The sequence below is a fragment of the Balaenoptera ricei genome, chromosome 7, assembly GCF_028023285.1.
Source record: "Balaenoptera ricei isolate mBalRic1 chromosome 7, mBalRic1.hap2, whole genome shotgun sequence".
Classification (NCBI taxonomy): Eukaryota; Metazoa; Chordata; class Mammalia; order Artiodactyla; family Balaenopteridae; genus Balaenoptera; species Balaenoptera ricei.
This window is the reverse complement of record NC_082645.1, coordinates 86,337,234-86,361,197: the sequence shown is the minus strand read 5'-3', so window position 1 is coordinate 86,361,197 and position 23,964 is coordinate 86,337,234. Positions and strand designations below refer to the sequence as shown.

The following is a 23,964-nucleotide window of genomic DNA, read 5'->3' as shown; positions in this document are numbered from 1 at the left end:
GTGCCCATAGCCTGTGGATTTTTTTTTTGAAGAAGTTTAAAATATCTTAAAAGAATGGCAGAATTCAACCCAGGTTTCTAGGATCACATCAATGATTCCACCAGAACAGATGAAGATATGTAATATAGTATTTCAATGGACTGACGCTGGCACTAAAACATTGAAATTACCTTTTCAAAGATGCACATTGTGAATGCTTACACGCCCAGGGTCTACAAGAAAGGCAAAAATCTAGGAAAAAAATGTAAACAGGTCTGAATATTTCTTAGCGTTCTTTTTTGTTTCTTTTCACTGACCCGGAGTGTTTGCTACGTGCTTAGGAATGTGGCTGAGCTTTCTTAACCCCAAGAACAGCATGATGGGTGCGTCAAGGTTGAGGGTGGAGGGTCCACCCTGACAAAGGCAGGTGTGCTCCTGACCTGGCAAACCCGTCATTTTCCTGTTGCAAGAATCATTTGACTCATCTTTAAAGCTGTTACATTTAAACTGACATTTTTCCGTGGTGAGCCAAATCTTGGTACACAAAATTTGTGCAAAGTCCTCCTGTCTTATAAAATATAAATCCAGGGCCTCAGATGGAATAAACGGAGATTGCAGTCCTGAACATTTATCTTTCTTATTTGAACGAACAAACCTTCCTTCCTTCCTGGAATGTGACTTAACATTTAAAATTCCTATTAAACCTAGAAAAATGGTACAGATGAACCGGTTTGCAGGGCAGAAATAGAGACACAGAAGTAGAGAACAAAGATATGGACACCAAGGGGGGAAAGTGGCCGGGGGGTGGTGGTGTGATGAATTGGGAGATTGGGATTGACAGATATACACTAATATGTATAAAATAGATAACTAATAAGAACATGCTGTATAAAAAAATAATAAATTCAAAAATAAAATAGAATTCCTATTAAATCTCTGGGTACACCCAGAGACCTCAGAAGGTTCTCTCCAGAGACAGCAAACATCCTCCCTGCACTTGGCAAAAGAAGAAACGGACGCTTGCGTGGTGGGCAGGCTCAGGTGCTCGGGGCTGCTCTGTGGCAGAGAACCACTGAACCTGAGCTGCCAGAAGAAATGTTAACTTTGAGTTGAAAATAAGCATTTGAACTTGAAAGAGGCCAACAAATCTGTAGGACACATGGAATTTTGATGGAAGCAGTGGCCAAACTGAGCTGCCTTGCCCTCCAAGACAGGGGACTTGGGGCTACTCGGGGTGTGGGCCCCCGGTATCCCTTCTCCCTTCCTCAGGTAACAGGAGCCTGGCTCCACACAGCCCCTTTGCTTCTGGGCAGCTGGCCACAAGCCAGCTTGGGGGTGGGCTCTGATTAGTCTATGCTAATTAGCACATGTCATTTGCTGATTGGTTGAGGGACAAGCCTACCAGCAGTCTGGGCCAATGATATGCAAGACCCTTGCTGGGACTTTTTAATTAATTAATTAATTAATTATGGCTGTGTTGGGTCTTCGTTTCTGTGCGAGGGCTTTCTCTAGTTGTGGGGAGCGGGGGCCACTCTTCATCGCGGTGTGCGGGCCTTTCACTGTCGCGGCCTCTCTCGTTATAGAGCACAGGCTCCAGATGCGCAGGCTCAGTAGTTGTGGCACACGGGCCCAGTTGCTCCGCGGCATGCGGGATCCTCCCAGACCAGGGCTCGAACCCGTGTACCCTGCATTGGCAGGCAGATTCTCAACCACTGCGCCACCAGGGAAGCCCCCGCTGGGACTTTTGAGAAAGACCCTTGCTCCGCGTGGACACTACCTGGAGAGCTTCTCTTTTCTTCCGGACAGTGTGGGGATGGACATGACTCTTAGGAGGCAGCTATTTGCCACCATTCTGAACACAGTGTCAGCCTAAGGAGGAAGGGAGAGCTGAGATAACCAGGAGAAAGGAGCTAGAGTCCTGATGCATTTGGACCCAAGGCATACTTTGATACTGGGCTTTTCAGCCACTAAACCAATACATTTGCTTTATTGTTTAAACGAGGCTAAGGTTTATATTACTTGCAACGAAGGTTTCCAAACTACCATGTTGTGTCTAAGATGATCAGGGTGCACATCCATCTATATGTGTGTAACGTACTGGCAGGGCCATTGTTTTTTCCAAAAGGTTACCCATCCCGAGAGAAACAGTATTGTACAGAGCTCTGTGCCACAACTTCTAGTCTCTAAAGTTTTCTTGAAAGTACTACCTAGTACACTGGATGATAAAGTGGGCATAAATTAAAAAGAAGAAAAACAAGCCAGGTGTCAAATGCAGCATATTTTAATTTGTTTCAAATAAAGCAATATATGTATATATATATTTTTCAGAAAAACACCAGATGTTAAACTCTAGAAAAGCGCATGTGTCTTCAGCAGATCATGTTTGTCTGATCAATAAGAACTTTGTTTTCAACATTAACTCTCTAACGACGATCAATGGACTGACATCACTGCTACAACATAGGTTGCTACTGAGCCTCTGATCTTGAGCCACATCTTGATTTTCCTAACAAATGAGTAAATACCGCCTGGCTAAAATGCTGCAATGTCTGGATGAGAAAAAGCGCCAACAGATCAAGCAAAGCCATGAAAGTTAATGAAGCAAGCTAGAGCTGATTACTAGAATTAGTAAAAATGATTAAGAGAGGATGACACAGCCGTACAGGGTTTGTATATTCGGATTGACTCTCTTTTGGCAGCGAATTGGGTCAGCACCTCGGGCAGGGAACCGAAACTGAATGAAAACACCTTTTTTTTTTTTTTCTCTCCTAGCTCAGGCCACCAACGTCACAGCTGGGACGGAGAGAACCGCGGCATCTGTGGAAACTTCTATTCTCGTGGGGCAGAGATTGCACTGTGAAACCCTGGAGACGTTTCCCCGGAAAGGCCTGGCCTCCGAGTTGTCTGCAGCGTGCTGCCTTCGTCGGGGCTTTTCCGGATGGGCTGCGGCCTCGGGGGTCTTGGTTCCCAAAGAGGCCTCTTGGTTTTTGGCGCCGCCTTTGTTTTTGGGACGGAAGCCGTTGTGTGGCTGTCTTCTGTGTTCATGGCGGTTGTTGCCCTTCCCCATCGGATCGGCTTCGTTACCACTGCCCTGGGGCTTCGCAGACCCATTTAGCCTGTTGTTGTGATACTGCGGATTAAATCTTCGTCTTTGGCTAGAAGACCCATTCTACCAAAAAAAAAAAAAGAGTTAAGTATTAGATGCCAACAAACCTCAGATGACATCAGTAGACATCAGGGAAACCAAATCTCGAGGTCACAGGTAAGCTTTTTTACACCCCAGAAGAATGTGACAACATGCAAATGAGGTCAAGCTGCTAGAATCCTCAAGCTTAAAAGACCAGTGGACTGTCTTGTAAATGGAACTCCAAGAAAATAAAATCACTGATGTTGAAAGAGAGGTTACAGAAGTGTAAGAGAGACAATTCCAGAACCAGGCCAAATAAACCCCATAAAGTATGCCTGAAATAAAACAGAATGAAATGTAACACAGAGGCAGAGAAACGATGATTCTCTACCATAAACATTTCTGGGACATTCTCTATAGACTATGTATATGAATTCTCATGACTTATATGAAGAAAAACATAAAATTCTGTTTGTCATTTTTTGTCTCTGAAGCAGCTTTTCTATTTCAAAATAAATACCATAGTTCAGAAATCTTATCTTGGGTAAATACAGGGATGGGGTGTCTCTGGTAGATCTTGGTGAGATGTAGAGGTGATGTGTATTTTCAAAGAGATAATTAGTTCTTTTTCTAAACTTTTTGCAGTTCTCAGCTAATGAATTTTGAAGCATCAGACTGCAAAACTGGCAACTCTCAACAAATCAGCAACAAAGAACATAAATGGATAAGTAAAAAGGAAGCAGTGGGTTAGCCTGTGTGTTTTCATACAAGGGAAAGATTTCTGAACTCCTTGAGGTCAATAACAGCCAACAGGTATGTAGTGCTTAAGTGTGCCAGGCACCAAACGAGGCACTTGACCTTGTGCCACCTCATCTGTCATTGCCACCACCTTTTAAGAGAGCTTCTATGATGCGCTTCATTTTATCAATGAAGATAAGGAGTTTAAGGGACTTGCCCAAGGTCTACAGTTAGAAAGTGGTGGAGCCAGTCCCACTTCACATATTCCCTCCAGACAAGATTCATAAGCAGGTTGTTACATGAACACAGACTTTTTGAAAATCAAACCTCTGTTACTAAAATGTGTAATTTTTTGAGTTACAAATATATCAAGTTCTTAATTTGTGCATTGTGACTGGATGGTATTGGTTTAGGGCAGACGTGCCCCTAGTAACTCAGGGCCCAGGGCAAGAGTACAAAGGCAGAGGCCCACGTACCATGTGTCTGAATATTGTCTCTTCCTACCTCTGGCTCCATCCCACATTGTGAGGGGCCGTGCCCACAGGAATGTGGACATTCCAGCCTGCTCACCTAAGCGGCGTCTCCACCTCCACAAATAATCGCCCTTTGGACCTAGGGGTGTGCAAACTGGTAGTGTGGTCAGCTCGGCCCTCAAGGTGACGCATCCAGGGAAGTAGTCCAAACAGACTCTGAGAGTAGGCTTGGGGCTATCTGGGAATGGAATTCCAGGATCTCGAGTATTTGGAGCACTTTCCAGAAGGGAGAGTGTAGATTCTGGGTAGTCACATCTTGGTAGGGAGGGCCGTGGGCCCCAGCCATGGCTGGGGGAGGGCCACGAGGGTTTACGCTAAAGCACAGGACCCAGCACAAGGGCCCTTCTCAGGCTCAGATATATGTTTAAGGTTAAACAGGCCATCACCTGCAATGCTTTGCTGAAAATGATGAAACAGTGAACTGAAAAAGTATCTATGTGGACAGCATTTAATCTGGCCCCCTTTGCTTTTAAAAAAATTGTGACAGAGAAATTCAGACTTAATTTTAGCAGGGGGTTTAATAACAAGCAAAGAAAAAAGCTATGAAGCTGTATTTAGACAAGTGAAACAGATTTGATTATGATTTTGAATCTATGACTGTATGAAATACTCCTTGTCCAAGTGCTATTTTAAAGTTCATGAAGACATCTGGGGCCAGAGAAATGCCTGTCAGAGTCACTAATGAGAATTCTAAAAGACCAAGACCACAAAATCCAACAGGGCACTTGTTAGAAAACCAGCATTTTGGAATGCTTAAAAAAAAAAGTCTCTTTATTCAAGCTCTCTTTCTGAGAGCTCATGAAAAATGTCTTTATAGCATTCCCAGCTTCTGAATCACCAAATCCCATTTCTTGGTCATTCTCTAATGATAAGGAGGAAATCACTTCTCAAGGATATAGTGGAGAAGCAGAAGGAGAGAAGACTGTCCTTTGGATACTTCTATTTTAAAGGGTCATAGTAGATAAGAATTAATAATGTCATTTTGAAATGTATTCTCTTTACTGAAAGCCCAAGAGAAGAAAGAGCAGTTTGAACTAACTTTGGCCTCTTACAGAAAAACTAGACATAAATGGGAGTTAAAGGATCATAGAAAACATGCTGGGGCTTCCCTGGTGGCGCAGTGGTTGAGAATCTGCCTGCCAATGCAGGGGACACGGGTTCGAGCCCTGGTCTGGGAAGATCCCACATGCCGCGGAGCAACTGGGCCCGTGAGCCACAACTACTGAGCCTGCGCGTCTGGAGCCTGTGCTCCGCAACGAGAGAGGCCGCGATAGTGAGAGGCCCGCGCACCGCGATGAAGAGTGGCCCCGGCTCGCTGCAACTGGAGAAAGCCCTCGCACAAAAACGAAGACCCAACACAGCCATAAATAAATAAATAAATAAAAATTAAAAACAAAAAAACAAGCTGGATTTCTTCTCACTAATGGTGTCAGTGGCCAGGTTCTGAATCTTGTTCCCATGTCTGTGTGAGTCCCTTCCACATGCGGGCCAGTTACGAGGACCTGGGTGGCACTCAAGGCATGAGAAGCACCGGCTCATTTAGGTGGACTCTTTGCTGATGCTGTCAGGTGTGTGAAGACCACTTCCTCCACAGGGGACAGCGCCTATGAAATGGGGACCGGATGGACCGGGGGAGCTCTGGGAGGCCGGACAGGCAGATAGATGGAGGCTCTGGAGGTCGGGGTGCAGCTGGGGGTGGGCGGAGCCTGGGTGTGACCAGTGGTGGCTGTTTTCTTCCTCTGCAAGCGAGTGGTTTCTTGCCCAGGCAATGCACTAGGGTCTGCGGGACTCCTGGAAGCAGGGCAAGGTGGCCTCCCTGGAGCAGTTTACCTGCTTATTAGCCGGCACAGCCTGGTGAGAGCTGTCAGCGGTGCTGGGAAGGTTGCTCGCCATTTTGGGGTTTGCTGCTTTACCCTCGGAGGGCTTGTTGTGATTGGATGATTTTCTGGTAAAGTTACTCTGTTTCCCAGAGGTGGTCGCGTGAGCGTTGAGCAGTGGCAGCAGGGAGCTGCAGGGAGTTCTTGAGGAATAGTTGTTCTTTGGATGTGTAACTGCAACAAGAAAGCACTTGGTGTTAGGGGCCGTGCCTCAGTAACCCATTAGAAGATGGAGAAGTTGGCAGGACCTTCATAAAAACATTAAGTTTTTGGTTTTTTTTTTTTTGGAAATGTATCGTTTGAAAAAGCACCTAGGTGCTTGGAGACCACCAGATGTCTTCTGTGAGAATCACTGAATAGCATAATCATTCAGGTTGGGAGACATTTGTAGGAAATGAGACAGATCTGAGCACCTCTAATATTATGCCTTAGGTCAAGAACCACCAAGGGAAGAGGGATAATGAAACCCCGAAGTGCCCTCTCAGCCCTGTCCACAAAGGTACTCTGCCTCTTGGGTTCCCCATTACCAAACCTGTTCTTGCCATTCTTGTCATATCCCTAGACCAGCTGGTGTTGCAGAGATGCAGAAAAACCTAGAGGTACACGGACACTTGGCTGGTCAGAGCCACAATATTTTGAGAGCTTCAGAATGGGGTGATGCCAGGTGTCAGGAATTTTGTCACCCCGGGGTGGTATATATCCCCTGACCTTACGGCCAGGCCTGCCGGCCCAAAAGATGCCCCAAAGCATCTTCTATATTCCATTAGAGTTACATTATCTGGCCTTTTATTAACTCCATTTTCTACAGCCCCACTGCAAATCTGCAACAATTCCAGTGCTAAAGTCCACACAGGCTAATCAGACAGATCCCCGGCAGGGCTCGGACAGGTCTGTTCAATTTTTATTATCACCCTTCCCGCTGGTTTTGAAAGGGGTGGTTTTTGATGGGATGTTTCTGTGTGATTATGCTGAATCAGGGCTGGAGGGAATCAACTGAAGGATATAATCATGACTTTCCTCTCATAGTTCACCAGAATTTGACTGCCAGTCTGGACAGCAAGACCTCTGAATCTTAAAAAATTGTCACCAGTTTTTAAAAGCAATTTTCTCTGCTACCTGTGTTGGATCAGACTTAATCCTAGCATTCTTCCTGAGGGTTTGGAGTGTGAGTAGGGATCACAGAACATTAGAAATGGAAAGGACAGGGATGTATCTCTAGTCCCTTCATTTTACAGGTAAGGTGTGATGGCACGTCGGGGACTGTCCAAACATGACGAGGGGATTTTAGTGGCTCTTTGCTAACTAGATTCACTTTCATAGGGGTCATTACTATTTCCGGTTCAGTAGCTGTGGGCTTTCCATGTGCTCTCAACAAAGCTGAGAAGAAAAGGGCCTTTCAAGGACTCTTGTCTCCAACAAGGGAGGCTGGCTTCCCATGTGGACACCTGGGATTTGGTAAGGAATGGTTCCTCCCACTAGGTGGCACTGGAGTGCTCTGGAGGAGAGCAGGTGACGCTGCACCGCCCTCCCCTCCTCAGATGGTGGCAGAATCACTTGGCATCAGTGTCTTGCCCATTATCAGGCTGGAGTGGAAACTAGGATGGGCAGTTAAATTTCCAACTGTGAATCAGATAGTCTGGGTTTTTAGAGATGAGGCAAAATCTGGGGATGGAGAATGGCAAGTGGGGTAGATTCATAAGGGAGGGAGTGTATAGAAAAAAAAATAATTTAAAAGAAATGCAGTCAAAAATTCAGATAATTGCCAAAGATATGTGAGCAAGGATGCTCACAACAGTGTTATTTTAATGGTGAAAAACTGGAAGCAACGTAAATGTCCACAATCAAGGGACTGATTATGCCAATTATATTTAAATAAATTACGGGTTAAATATATTGACATGGAAAAATGTCAGCCATATATTGTGAAATGATAAAAGCAAATTCTCTTACTATATATGAATATGGTATAGTATAGTAAATGATGTAGTGTAATTAAGTATACTATATAATTTACACAGTAGATTATATGTGCATAAAAAGTGTGATGGAGCCACAAAAGTAATGTCATGTTCTATTTTATATAGTTTGTAATTTTTAGACCAAGCTTATATTTTTTATACTCAGAAAAAAATGCCATTTCCACTTTGAAAAAAAAAAAAGTGAAGCCAAATCTCAATTTTTCAGCTCACTACGAGGCGGTAGATATTCCATGTCCTTCACCAGTCGTTCCTTCCTCCTTGTGGCATCCTTGAAGCCACTTTAGTGCTCAATCCCACCTCCCCTGGTGGGTGGGCTGGAGCAGGGGAAAAAGGACCAGCCAATTTTGTTGCATGTTAACTGCTCTAATTAAGGGAGAGGCTCAGTCAGGCACTGCTGGGCAGTGTGTGTGACACACACACACACACGCGCGTGTGCACACACACACACACACACACACACACACACGACAGCTGGGCCCTTCACGACAGTAGCCCATTGTTCTCAGACTCGTTAGGGAGACTCCTATAACTCCTGTTACTCCTGTAACAGGTCTCTATAGAACCAGGCGGTTTGAAATCAGAGAGGCAGTTGATCTGGCAGTGCTTAAGAAAAGTGTGCAAAAGGTATAAACTAGTTGACCTGTTCTGTTCCGCTTAATAAATCCTGGAGATTTACTGATGGGCAGTGGCATTTGAAGACTGGAAGTTCAGATCTTGACATTTTTAGCGACTTGTGTCATGACCTTAGATTATTAAATCTCTTTAGACCTCACTTCAGCCCCCCTGGGGGACCGCACACCTGACATTTCTGATATCAACTCCAAATAGCACCAGGCTTATGCACACAGAATTATTTAGCAAGTATGCAAAACTCACTTTCTCCACAGAGCATGATTTGGGCCTTTAGCTGTTCAATGTCACAGGAGAACCGGGCAGCTTTCCCAAGCTCTTCGTCATATTTGCGCTCGCTGACAAAGTGCTGTAGGGAAGAGACAGGAGCCCCATGATTACAGAGATGACTGAGGCACGCTGCTGACCCATTCTCTGCTCTCCCGCCACCACTGATGACGTGAAAGCATCCCCAGGTGGGGAAGCATGCCAGCTCTGTTCTGGCACTGGGAGGCTCTGTTAAAGCAGGCTTGGTTTTGACCTGCCTGGAGCACGATCACCTTCTTCTGGGAAACACGTGTGGGTCCTGTCTGTACAGGCAAAATGTGTGTCTGGACTCATCTACTTAAACCTTTTAGCACCCCACGCCCTCCTTCTAGCACTTTCTGTCCTATTGTAAGTTACGGGATTGCCTTCTGGCAGTCTTCCTAATCTGGCCAATGGCCTCCTAAGGTATCACTCCTCATGAGAAAGCATGTCATCCTTCCTAGATGTCCGTCTCCATTTTAATAGGGTACCAGGAAGTCCAAAAAGCCTTCAGTATCGATAACTAGAAACCATTATCTTGAATGGTAGAATTTCAAGTGCTGTTAAAGGAAGTGGGAAAGAGATTATTTTTCAGTTCATTTAAAATTAAGATCTATGGGTAGATGACAGAGTGAGCAATACAGAAATAACTATGAGTCAGTCCCTCTGTGATCTACCAGGGAGTTTACCACATGGCAAGAGAGACAGATACCACAAAATACAATATCACGTAGAATGTAGTAGGTGCTTTAGGAATATGAAAGCGGAAGAAATTATTTCCTACTGAGGGGAATGGGTAAAGAGTTATGTAAGAGGAAGCATTTGATCTGGAACATTAAAAAAATATTGAACACTTACCAGACATGGGCCAAATTCTTAACAGATAATCTCATTTTCATCTGATCACATTATTATGAAGTCAGTACTATCATTAACTGTAATTTACAAAGGGGGAATCGAGGTTCTAAGAATCTAAGAGAATATGTAATTTATCCAAGGTTGCAAGAGCAGGACTGTTGCACTCCAAAGCCTGTGCTATCAACCATTTTACGAAGAGTGGGATTTTGCTAGGTAGAAGTGAAACTTGGAAGATGAGTGGATTTCAGTAGACCAGGAAGCTGGCAACTTCATATTTATCAAAACAAGTGTGTGTTTGTCTGTTTTGCTTTCCAGGATGTTTTTCTGGGTATCAAGATGGGTTCTGCCAACCAGCCCCATTCTCCACTCTAATCTCCTTTGGGACCAGGGAACATCTGTGACATCAGAAGTGCATCTGTGTCCACAAGACGAAGGGTTTTGTTCTACTGAAACTAATTAGCACTGGCCATAATAAATATATACTGGAGTCCAGTGGTGGATTTTAGTTTGAAGGGAAGAGGAGACCATAGCGGGGGAGACCAGACCTGCTCTAATAACTCTGGTCTCAGGGTGAATGACCAGGCTGGAGGGAGACAGTGGATGGAGAAAGACTAGTCAGGAGGCCACTGCAATTGACTGGCTGGAGGCAACAAAGACCAGGAGAGCAGGTGAGAAGGGAAAGACCTCTAGAACTTCTCAGGACCTTCAGGGGAAATCCTCATCCCCACGGGGCTCTCTTTTATGCCTAACCAGGATGGAGGGGACCAAAGTCACTTGCCACTTTCTACCATACCCAACCAGTTTTATGCTGGGATGAGCAGACAATCCTACTTATAAAGCTAGCAACAAATATGACTTCAAAGTACGCTAGTTCCCTAGAAGTCAGTCAGAAGCTGGAGTGCGTGTGCATGTGTGTATGTTTAGTGTAGTGTATTGGGGAAAATGAGGAAAAGGGAAAATTTATAAACTGTAACTTCCTATTTTGTTGTAGATACTTGTTTTTGCCTTTTTGGTAACAATTTCTCCTTCTGGTAACTGTACCCCAATGCAGTTTCCAAGATTCACAGCATTGGTGGGTCTTTCAATCAAGACCTCTCTTGGCCAAATGGTGGATGTGACCCAAGTGGAGGCCAATCAGAATCTCTCTGTTTGGGATTTGAATCCAGTGGGGTGGCCCAAGGGGTGATGACATCTGGAGGTCACTCACTCTGATGGTGCCCTGAAGAGTGTCTGGTAATTACTGCTGCCAACATTTCTGCCCAATTATAACCTGGCGTCTTCAGAGCACACTCTGCTTTGGTGAGCTACCCTCATATCCTTTCCAATTCTCCTTGTTCTTGAGGTTAGCCAGGGTCAGCTTCTGTTGCGTGCAACTGAAGAAATCCACTAAATACGTATTTGTATGTGGTATTCTTAATAAAAGGGCAAGTAAGCTAGAAAAGGATACAGGAACGAAGTCTCCACATATTGTACATTCTTTAGAATCCCTACTGTTATACTAAGTTCATACTTAGTGTGTGTTCACATGTGTGTGTGTTTATATACATATGCATAAATTACATATGGTGAAAATAATGTCCCCCTTCCCAGCTATAATTTACGGTTGAATACATTTTATTTGGGTCAGTTCCACTGGCTAAAAAAATAGCTTGTCCCTCTCCTCTGTAATGATATAGCCCTTCAACACATAGTATACTTAAATATAGTGATTAGGTGGTTCTTTAACCCTTCTGTATTCTCGATTTCAACCCTGTGAAAGACAGCTGGGTGTCTGATGTTAGGTCCTCAGAGAGCAGCGCTCTATGGATGCAGAACAAACATAAAGGGGATCAGAACTCTGGCTCAGGGTTCAGGCTGTGATATTTTAGAACTGACCTTAATTTCTGCCCTGAGTTCGGCCAGCTGCATCTCTGCCATCTGACTGGCTAGATCAGTAAGTCTCTTTAGTTCTTCTGCTTTCTTTTGACGAGCAGTCAGGATTTCCACTGCCAGATAAGAAGGAATAATACATTAAGGCCAAAGATGTAAACATATTAAACGACCTAATTTCTTGGATCAGTTCTCTCTCCGCAGACTGATCGCTTCGTTGGGCCGTGGCTGTTTTCTGAGTTGGTCACTGAGGTGGGTTGGCCCTTGGTGCTCATCACCAACCACTCATTTCCTTATGTCTTTATCCACCAAGCCCCAAACCAAACACGGTCCTTTCTGATTCACTGTACACCCACAGTCTTCTTCATTTCCCCCCCTGGCATCTGATCTCACTCACTTAGTTTGGACTTTTAGATTTGTGCATTACTCAGAGCAACTATCTCCAAGAAGAAAAAAAAACATTAAAATCCTATCTGAATGATATTGCAAAGACACTGAGTCCACTAAGCAAAAACCATTATTCTGTATGTGCTGTACTATTAAATTCTAACAACATCAGACCCTCTGAACTTTAACACATATTCATTTAGGGCAACTAGCTGTGTTATTGAAAGATGACATAAAAGTTTTCCTTTATTAGCTTTTTGTGAGCTAAAAAATGCCTCTGCTTTTGCTACTCTGCAGATATGTTTCCATTTTGCAACCAGAGAGAAGTTGTAGACCAGAGTTTTTGTTATAAGTGTCTACAATGGAAAAATTTCAAGGGTGAGTCAAAGCTTGCTTAAGCTGAATTCATGTGCACTCTTTAGCATCTGCACATGCAGCGAAGTCACAAGGGAATTCTCGGCATCACATTTCACACACCTGTCAGATGAACTACTAAAGGTTCAAGTAGATGTAGGAGCCCACAGGTTAATTTGTGTGTGTGTGTGTGTGTGTGTGTGTGTGTGTGTTTCCCAAAAGACCATGGAGCTCAAAGGCAATGAATACAAATACATTGGGTGAGATTTAAACAAGAAGTTTGATTTTATAATAGATAAGATTTGTAGTTCTCTCATTCCAGTCACATATGAATTGCCTTCATTTCTTTTGGACAAAGATTTTGAGTTATAACAAAAGAAAAGTCCATCTAACTAATACGATATGCACATGGAATTCACATTCCATTCTTGGCTGAACAAGGGTCAACTGCTTTATTAGACCAGATTCACAGCACAATGCCCAAACAAGGTGCTTTCTGATTTTAAGAGTTCTTAATTTATAAATGTCAAAAATAGTCGCTTCAAAAGCCCCAAAAGAAGTTCAGAATCAATCAAGAGTTAAGATTTCCTGCAAACCATAAGCCATTCCTCAGACAGGATGAGAAATATCTTTTTATGCTGATACCAATGTTGAGATGTCAATAAAATAACTAACCTATAACTCATAAAGCCTAACCATCTGCCAAACTACTCTAATCATACTTGATTATTTACCAGGACGCCCCCTGCCTCCCATTTACAATTCCAGGTAGCTGGGCAGAGACTGAATTGTGCCTGGTAGCATTTCAGAGTACAGAGAAGCTAGTGAAAAACTTGTCCTGATGATGGGAGTGTAAGGAATTTTCATCTGAACATAGAAAATGTATTATTGAGTGATGTCCCAGGTTACCCAGTCAGACCAGAGGTCACAATAAGGTAGCCAGCTATCACTTTCAGTGACAGGGTACATATATTTTGTTTGGTCCACACATTACTTTTACAAATAAATCACCCACACTTGAAAGTTAAGTGATTCCATTCAAAAGCTGGATTTCTGGTTGCTCTTAAAATATTGTTACTTCTGGCTACAGCAGGCATCTCTAGTCCTGGCAAAAACTGCACATTTAGTTCTTTGTGTCCAGGATACCTAGGGCCTGGTACACAGTGGGTGCTCAATATGTTTGCTGAATGAAGGATTCCAACGAATGGATCAATGCATTACTTAAAAGGAATATGCAAAGAATGAATCAATGCATTACTTAAAAGGAATATGCAAAGAAAGGCAGAAGTTCCTTTTCTACAGGGGCCACTTGAGAATATCTAGGACTCATACCTTCGACTGATTATTTATTTCCCATTATAATTCAACATATGGATTGGACTAAAACCTGGAGAATGAGAACATGATTCTTGAGTAGGAAGATGAAATGAGGTACTTTCCTCTTTCAAAGTAAGATAAATAAGAATTCTGAGGGCCCAGCTTTGATGAGCAGCTAGTAAAGGGGTCAACAGACCCTGAGTGATACATGGATAAACAGATCTGACTTTTCTTAACAGATCATTTGTGGGACTGGTGACAATTAGGGGTAATTGTTCTTTTTGATTAAGTAGAACTTGGGCATTCATACCAAACAAAAGATTTTGTAGAAACAGATATAAATGGGCCCTAAAATAGAAATGCAGGTGCAAGATCACCAATAAATTCTGAGTGTACAATCATGCAAATGTGCATGGGAATGAATACTTTGCATCAGCAAGTGTTGGGATGAGTTTTACATATAGTCTCATTAACATTTCAAAGACTTTCATAATGAAAAAGTCCTAAAACTTGAGATCAAAAGCCAATATTCTCTGGGGGGAAGCCAACATTTTCACCTCAAAAACATCAATCACAGAAACAGAAAGCAAAACCAAAACAGATTAGTTCCTAAAATTCATTGATCCTATAATTTAAAATAGAATAGTAGGTATGTTTTGAAAGCACCATCCTTTTGGAAATTTGTAGAGGGAGACAGTCCCATATGGCTTTAGATTTTCACTGCATTCAACACTCGATTAGTATTATTTATGTAGTTTTATAAACAGTATCTGGTATGCTGAAATCCATTCGCTCAGTAGGATTTATAATTTCCTTCAAGTTTCTGGAACACATTAGAAGCTTGCTCTTATTACTTGAACCATGGAAAATTTTAGGGCTTCTCGAATAATATGTCTTAGCAGAGGGTATACCTGAAATCCTGGGGGGTGGGGGGCCAGGAGCTGGGGCCCAAGTACCTCTTCAAGCACAAAGGTTCTTTAAAATCCTTTTAATTCCTTAAAAATTCTTGTGAATTTTGCATTTTACTTCATAATAGATCTATGTTCCTGTTAGTATAAAGTAATGTTTTCTTCCCACCTCTAGTAAATTTGACACTCCGAGAACACACCTGTCTAGGCCTCCCATTCCCTGGGCAGGCAAAGTTTGAGATCATAGCATGACAGCATCCTTACTTTCTTCATCTATAAAATGTAATAATCATATACCCCTCACAGGGTTATTGTGGAACAGAATGAAATAACCTATGTGAACTGTTTAGAATAGTACCCTAAAAAACCCTAACTACAAATACTATTATTTTTTTAAAATAAAAAAAAAAAATTTTTATTTATTTTATTTTTGGCTGCACTGGGTCTTCGTTGCTGCGCGCGGGCCTTCTCTAGTTGCGACGAGCGGGGGCTACTCTTCCTTGCAGTGCGCGGGCTTCTCATCGTGGTGGCTTCTCTCGTTGTGGAGCACGGGCTCTAGGTGTGTGGGCTTCAGTAGTTGTGGCTCCCGGGCTCTAGAGCGCAGGCTCAGTAGTCGTGGCGCACAGACCTAGTTGCTCCGCGGCAGGTGGGATCTTCCCAGACCAGGGCTTGAACCCATGTCCCCCTGCATTGGCAGGTGGATTCTTAACCACTGCACCACCAGGGAAGCCCACAAATACTATTATTAAAGTGAGATATATTTATCTAGAATATACCTCCCTCTTGTTGCAATTACGTTCACGTTCACTAATATTGGATCCCACAGCCTGTAGATACTGAATTAATTACAGTAATTCTTTTAAGAAATACAGTGAAGTACCCACAATCTTCTCAGCTTTGTGTTAGGTGCCATGAGGGATATAGGAGCTTATGTTATAATTGGGGATATATGGTTTATATCATGTGCAGGAAATGGAAAACGTGGAAAATACTATTGAGACCATAGATAAGGAAGCTCAAAATGGTGGTTGTAAAGACAGTTCAGCACTTTGTGGGGAGAAATTCAATGGTTCTTTCTATCGATGGAGAAGACTTATGGTTGACATAGGTGTGTCACCTGAGAGAGGCTGCATAACCCCTCTGACCTCTGTTTTCTGAGGGGTTGGACTAACCTCTCTACTAAGATGAGCTTTTCCCTTTTTATACACACCATGTCAGGCACTGTGCTAATAACTATTTGATATAGACACTCTTCTTATGCCCTCTTTTCTGATTAGGAACCTGACTTTGAGAAATTCACAAAATAGTTCAATGTCACACAGCCAGTAAATGGATGGAACCTGGATCTGATTTCATTTCTGTTCACCTCCAAGGTAAGCAAATTGGTTTCCCCAGGGCACTGGGCAGTTCTAAACCAGGACCAATTCCTGAAGTTAGGGGAACCCTGTCAACCAAGCTAGCCGTTTCAGCTAGCCTGAAAGCTCCATGAGTGCAGGTCCCAGATTTATCTGTTTGCTGGTTTGTCCCTCTCTCTGCCAGTGCTTAGCACATAAGGAAGCACACAGTCAATGTTTACGGATTGAATGAGTTTTAAAAATGGGGATGCTCTCCAGAGATGCCCAAATTCCACAGGTCTTGGGACTGAATACTACTGTCCCAAGAAGGAAGAATGAGCATTTGATATCTGAGGCCCTCTGTTAACCTCTGAGAAAGTGATGTGCTAGTAACTTTCTATTTGGTGCTAAAGAAACATTTGTGTTTGTGTTGGCTGTTACATTTTTATCATTAGGATATGAAACTGAAAAGGGAAAATAAGCTGTACCTGAGAAACAGGGAAGATCCCAAGTCATGGGGTAATCTACTGCTACTGAAGAAATCAACAAATTTCAATAAAATAAAATAATTTCACAGTCAAAGGGATTGTGTTAACCATCTAAATATTCCACAGCTTAACCCTGGATCACATTTAGTTTTATTTAATAAAACCTGCTGTATTTTAGATTCTAAAACATTGTTTAAAATTATTTGGAAAAATTGTCTAACAAAAATAATGATAGCTATTTTCCACAAAATAACTACTGAATTTATGGCCAAGGGCCAGGCAAGAACAATATTAAAAGAATGAAGAATCTGGTCTGATCCTTCACCGATAAAAAGGAAAGCACTGAAGTCAAAAGTAAAGGAATTTAGCTGAAACCTGGCTGGGGGTGCAGACTGCCATTTATCCAACTTATGAGATAAGATTTGGGTAAGGATGAAGAACTTAAAATACCTAGGAGATACGGATTGTAAAACTAAATCCCAGCTGAAAAATATGCTCTTAGGGAAAAAAAAAAGAAAAAAAAAAAAGGTCTTAGGGCTCCCAGTAACATAGCAAATGAATTTAAAAATAAAAGAGGGATCAGCATGTACACTTGTGTTGAATCTGACTGAGCAATCTTGTCTCAGTTGAAATTTCCAACCCATGAACCTCAGCCTATGTGAGATGGCAAATCCATCCTAATGGCTGTTGGGTAACTTTACAGCAGTGGAAACGTTTAGAAATAGGTATAAAAATAGTAAAATAAATCAAACCCAGAGTACTAATATTTTGTGTTAAATTCAGAAAAAGTTTTGCAATGATCAAGATTGTTTGCGTGTGTTCATTATTTAAATAGAGAGTATTCTGTATATTACGCAAGCTCACTTGTGATTTCAAACACGTAACTGGTTTTCTTCTGAGGTGTTAAGTTGGCAGGTGTTAGTGAATTTGGCTGAGTTTGTAAACAGAATTGGAGTGTTTTAAGAGAACTTCATTTAGTACATCTCTAAGTTTGAATTATTAATCTTATAAGAGTTGCTTAAGAGCTTGGAATACTTTGCTGGTTAGGTTTGTGAGTTTGCCTTGTCAGGTATCCGAAGTGCTTGAAAAAAATAAGATATATTAAATTTACAAATGTAATTCAAAATGTTAAGGTGAATTGAAGTAACTTTCAAATAGAACACATTTTTTCGGGGAACTTAATTTGGTAAACTTGAGTGAGTTGAAAGAACAAGTGAAAAGGATTGTATAAGTAGTATAGCAAGATTTGTAAGTTGCGAAGGCATAAAAACTTATGTTTTAAAATTTAATACTACATTCAATGTCATTTTAAACCCAATTAACTATAAGTAGTCCTCTATAGGCACAAAATTCTCCCTGGACTTTAAATAAACTCAACTGGCACCTATTCTTTGCTGCATGCCTATTCTGCCCTCCGCTCAGTGGGTGCTACTACTCCATCCTTTTGGACCCCACTCAGAATCTATATCATTGTCAATCTGACCTATGGGTTACTTCTGATTGGGAGGCTCCTAATCAAACAACCATGTGTCTACTTACTGGCTTCTTCTTTAACTTTATCCATTTCTGCCATTAATGAAACTTCTTTGTCAATGATGCTGGGGGAAAAAAACAAAAACAAAAGCAAAGAATGCTTAATCAAAGATAAACTTTTAATAAGCACTGGAAGTAAAAGAAAAATTATTTTCATTAAACAAAATACAAGATTACCATAAATATTTCTATGTTACATTGCCAGCAGCAGACTCTGCCTTTCCAAAAACGAGGCAACATGGAAGGGATGCTCTCAGTGTTACATAGTGACATCTGCTGATTAAATCATTGTCAGCAAATCTAAAAAAAAAAGCCTTTTCAGACTTTCAGAATTGCACTGCTTTGAATTTCAATTTGGGAGTATTTTTGCCCTATGAATTTTTGAAGTTCCAAAACAATATAATAAGTATTTAAAAGGTGGCACCCAGGTTATCAAGGCCTGTAATTCTCAAATGTCTCTGCGCTTCACTCTCCCAGATTTGGGCTGGGAGGGAGAGAGGTGGGCCCAATGCTGATGCAGAGGGTCCTAGGACCCACTTTGAGAAATATGGTTCTGGGTCAATCCATCCACATGTTCTATAATGAGTCTATGCCTTCTCATTCCCCCAAATAAGCCTTTCAAGGTTAACTTTTTTCCCATTATATTTAATATATTTTTGGTTAGTCCTTTGAAAAGGTATTACCTGCAAAAGTAATAATTTTCTGTCCAAAAGTTCATTTCTCTCCCATCCTGACTCCTTGCTCCCCTTCCAGAATCAACACATCATCACAAATCCCTTATGTATCCTTTCACAGATTTTTATGTGTAAATAAGCACAGATGCCAGATTTTTAAAATTTTCATTTCAACCATAGTATTTCAATATAAGTATCTCAAAGATAAGGACTTTTGGGGAATATAACCATAGTATTACTATAATACCTAAAAACATGAACAATAATTTAATGTTATCAGATATCTACTCAATATTCAAAATTTCCTAATTGCCCCATACATTTTTTTTAAACAGTTTGTTTGAACCAGGATCTAAATAAGGTCTGTTCGTGACAATTTGTTGACTGTCTCTTAAATCTGTTTTAATCTATACATTCCCTCCCATCTCTCTTTCTTCTTTTTCCTCCCTTGCAATTCCTTTGTTAAAGAAACCAGGTCCTGTAGAGTTGTCCAAGGTCTGAATTTTGCGACTCCACGGCCATGGTATTATTTAACCCATTCCTTTATATTTTCTATAAATTTGTTATGAGATACAGAAATTTGATTAAATTCAGATTTGTTTTTTATTTCAGGAGAAATTATGTTATGTACTTCCATCAGCAGACACATGACAGGACACACTTATAAATACTCCTCCTGAAAAAAAATTAAACCTGAAGGTACTCAACTTTATACATCTCAAAATACATGTACAGGAAATACAAAGAACATCTCTATTTTTCATGATATTAGCAGCTATGGTGATCACTGCCTAGATCAAGAGGGTTTGAGAAATGAGGATATTCAGATTCTCTCACTCCTTGGTTTATTTACTGAAAACTTCCATAAAAAGAAATTTTCCTTTATCAACTATTTGGTTATCATAAAGTACAGTTTGCATAGGCAGGGTAAATGCTTGGTTCTCTCTTTTTATTTATCAGTTTTCAAAACGATAGTTGGTTCCTCCAAAAGTAACCAATGAGATTTTTTTTTTTTGCTTGTTTGTATAGTTTAATTGTGAACTCATATTTAATGTGCTTCAATACACTGCAATTATTATCCTTAAAACATCCTTATTTATTACTACTCAGATTGTTCCAACAGATGTACATTTTTTTCTCCATCAGATGTATTCTTAAAATTTAAAGTGTGTTGAAAATCTATTTCCCCTTAAAAGGAAATATTTTGTAGTGTTTGTCAAGGTACGAAGTGGCTCCTGGGTGTATCTCTAGGAGTTTGGGCCTCCTCATCCAAATGGTGTAACCTAAACGCTTGGAGAGTAAGGACTATGTGCTGAAGAGCTTGGCTCTTTCCAGCCAGGAAATCCTAGTGGAAAGAGCTGACGTGAACAAGGGACGGCAAGTTCTCCAGAACTGGGCTCGAAGCCTAATCCATCAAGCAGAGACATCAGCTCTGCCCATGACGCATGTGGCTTTAGGTCACTGGCTATAACCACTTTGGTGTAACTGGCACATCAAGAGAATTGTACCTTATTTATTGACATTAAACACATATGATGTCAGTGTGTTTTAAACACAGGAAATACACGATACAGAAAGGTGTACAGCGAGAAGGAAGTCTTTATCCAAACTCTGTCCCAGTTTACTCAGTCCCCCTCCCTGGAGGTCTCCACTGTCACCAGCTTCTTGCGTTTCTTTCCAGAGATCATCTATTCATAAACCAGCATATATTCATTAATTGTACAAAACGCTGAGTTAAGTCAATAGGCTTGTGCTCCTGTGATTATGAGGTATACTTAGCTTTCCTGTCAAGTTCACAAACGTAGCCACAAGCGATTGGAGAGGGCAGTTCTATGTTAGTTTAGAAAAACAAGGCTAATGGATAAGCTGGTGGGGAGATAAGGTGAGAACCTAGAGATTTGGAGTCAGGAGCCCAAATTATAACAACACGGCTAAGCTATTCTGCCTGAGAAAAGGTTTTGAATTTTTATTCCCTATAGAAAAGGAGGTGAAAAGAGAGAGGGTCAGCCAGAAGGCTGGGAGCCGTGTAGGGTGAAGAGGCTGGGAGAAATCACCAGTAGTGGGGTGACCAAAGGAGCTTCCAGAAGCGGGAGGACCACATATGCTACTGTGAGGTGTCCGCTGTCAGGCGTGTGATGTGAGCCTTGCCTGGGACGTCCAGACCCTCACCACGCTTGGTGTGGACGGTCTGAATGTGTGTGGGTGCGCACACAGACACACACACACAGGGAGTGGCTGGGTTTCACGTCTGGGTCAGTGCAGGGCTGAGGAATGGGAAGAGCAACGGTCTGAAGGCAGAGTGAGCATGAGAATGCTGGGCGTCACCTGCCTCCCTGAACTGGCACAAATCTTAGAGAGGTCTTTTGACTTCCAGCGGACATGAAACGGGAGTCCAAGGGGCTGGGACTCTGCTGACTTATGGGCTACAGGTCAGGTGAGACTTGCTCCATTCTCTTAATCAACGGAGTGAAGCCGGGTTGCACAAGTGTGGGGTGACGGTACAGAATATGTCACGAAGAGCACTAGAAGACTCCAGTCTCTGGAGAGACTGACAAAACATTCATCCACTGGACAAATATTTGCTGAGTGCCTGCCACGTGCCAGGTGAGGGTGGAGCTGGGAATACAGCTGTGGATTAAAAAAAAAAAAAAAAAAAAAAGATTCCTGCCATCGGAGCCTCCATTCTTTTGGGTGAGCTGAGAGGAAGAGGGTGAGAGGACCTGCCGAACTTGTTGGGGAAATAGTGTAAAACAGATGGAGAGGGAAGAAAATGATGACGGCAGGAGGAAGAAATTAGGATTCCCCACCCTCCATCAACCAGAAGGCTGTAATTAGAGTCTCCAGGATTTGAGAGCATGCAAGGTGCACAACCAAAGCAAATACATGCACGTGATACAAGATGGGGTATCTTTAGACTTCAGGGGGCAGGAGGGGACAGACCGCAGCGAGAGTGCCAAGACAGCCTCATGTAGTTCCCACGCCCTCAGTCCCCAAACAAGGCCACGGACCCTGCAGCCTCTGTGTGTGCTGGATGAGGAGGATGGTGTAGGAAGGGGCCTTTGCTCATTTCTTTACCAGCTACAAGATTATAGTGCATTTTTGTTGATTAAACTTGTTATATAATTATGTGCCCAGAGAGTTTACAAGATGGACATTTGGGGTGAAATCCGTATCCCCAGGTCTAACACATTAAACATTGTGGATATTCACACAATGGTTAGTTTTGGCCTCCTGGGCTAGCAACAGGAGGGATGAAGGCTATACACAATAAATTGTTAATCTGCTTAATGCCCACTGGAGGATGTGAAAGGCCTCTGAAGTTGGCATCAAACCATGCTTCCATTCCTCTGGGTATTTCAGCAAAAGACTGTCCTCAAGCATCTTAGTAATTCAAGCACTGCTATGTATGATTGCTTTCAAAACTCATGCATAAAAGCAATCCAAGGGACCTCTGCTGAGTCAGGACCCTGCTCAGAACTCATGAACTGGATGCAAACCAGCATCAAGGTGCTAGCTCGCGGCAGTGCCCCAGGACCTCCCATGAGAATCTCAATAAGGTGCACCTCAGAGTTTCGCTGGATTTTTTTTTTTTTTCCTTTCAAGGCAGCAGGCTTGTGGAAGGGAATACTAAGGGAAGAGGATGTGGAAGATGAAGAGGATGAAGTAGCGGAGGCCGGCCGGTCCTCTGGCAGGCTGTCAGACAGTGAGGAACCAGCATCACAGCAAGCTGAGAGCCAGACCAAAGAAAGGTTCAAGAGGAAAGGCCGCATCTAACACCTTTTTGGGCCACACCGCGTGGCTTGCGAGATCTTAGTTCCCTGACCAAGGATCGAACATGTGCCCTCGGCAGTGAGAGCAGAGAGTCCTAACCTCTGTACCGCCAGGGAATTCCCTGTGTCTCACACCTTCTAAATGCCCGCAGTGCCGGGGGTCACACCCAGCTTCCTGAGTAACTTCATCAGTGCCATTTACAAGTCCCACTGAATCTTCTTAAGAGACCCCAGGACAGAGATACGCACTGAAGTGCTGCCTGATGCAGAACAACTCTGCAGGCTGGATAAAAGAGGAGGGTGCTGGGCAAAACCCAGTAGGGAGTTAGCAGATATGGAGGGCAGGAGGGAGGAATGGCACAGAGGGAGGAGACGAGTCACAGAAAAATCACAGGCAGTGTCACTGTCCCCATTTCTACTGCAGAAGCAGAAAGGTCACATGCGGGCTTTTGAGATAGCACTGTGTAGACAGCCTCAAAATGAGAGCTGCTCATAACTAACATCTCCTGAGTGCTTACTGTGCGAGGCCATCAGGGAGAGCACCAGTGCCTCACTGGAATGATCTCACTGAAGTTTCCCAACACCCCAGGAGGTATGAGCTCTAATTCCCCCTCACCACAGGGCCTTGGCACATGCCCTTCCCACTGCTAGAGGGCAGCTCTCCTCCCCAGCCCTGCCTTTCTTCATCTCCTTCACTTTGAGGCTTCCTTCAGGTCTCTGCTTAATCATCCCTTCTTCAGAGAAGCTCTGACAGAGTTTTAGAAAACTTCTGTTCAACGTTACACTCTTCAACTATGGTGGGCTGCTCGACAAAAACTGCTTGACAGTGATGAATGGAAGGGAAGACAGCATATTTATTTTTCTGTGGCATAACAATAATGAAACTCCTTAATTGGTAAACTGTAGTGCTTGCATATAAATCATCTTTATGCAAAAATTTGTATAACTTTTGTCACTGACAGAATCTAATCATTTGAGACATAAGCTTATGAATAAAAGTACAACGATATTCACTAAACCACACAGGGTTTGGCTCAGAATCAAGACACGTAGTTAACGATTCTGTTTGCAAATTGGGATGGTAATAAATTACTGAAATTTGTACTTTCCCCCACTAATCATCTGCAATTCAGGTTTGGGGCATTTTTGCTTTTCAAGGGTGATCCTCTGTACTTGATAGAAACACAGAACTCTTTAATCGGCTTTTCGCTGACCACTGAAAGTTCTCTAAATGGCTGGATAAAGTCCTCAGGAGGGCAACAGACTGAAGACACATCAAACGTGTTCTACATAAACTGAGCTCACATAAAACCCATGCTGACCT

General features: G+C 42.5%; 1 protein-coding gene across 6 annotated transcripts in view; it reads right to left on the bottom strand.

Annotated features, from left to right (window-relative positions):
- Positions 1-2,244: 2,244 nt before the first annotated feature.
- The window catches only part of SPATS2L (spermatogenesis associated serine rich 2 like), a 171,330-nt gene continuing 149,610 nt past the window's right edge, over positions 2,245-23,964 (bottom strand). For all 6 annotated transcript variants that reach the window (XM_059928425.1, XM_059928424.1, XM_059928423.1 and 3 more), the window contains 5 exons: positions 18,203-18,261; positions 11,882-11,991; positions 9,110-9,212; positions 6,208-6,428; positions 2,245-3,148 (listed from right to left, as the gene is read on the bottom strand). In XM_059928425.1, the coding sequence (XP_059784408.1) occupies positions 2,753-3,148; positions 6,208-6,428; positions 9,110-9,212; positions 11,882-11,991; positions 18,203-18,261 (889 nt within the window). In that variant the 3' untranslated portion in view covers positions 2,245-2,752. The remainder of the gene's footprint in view (positions 3,149-6,207; positions 6,429-9,109; positions 9,213-11,881; positions 11,992-18,202; positions 18,262-23,964) is intronic.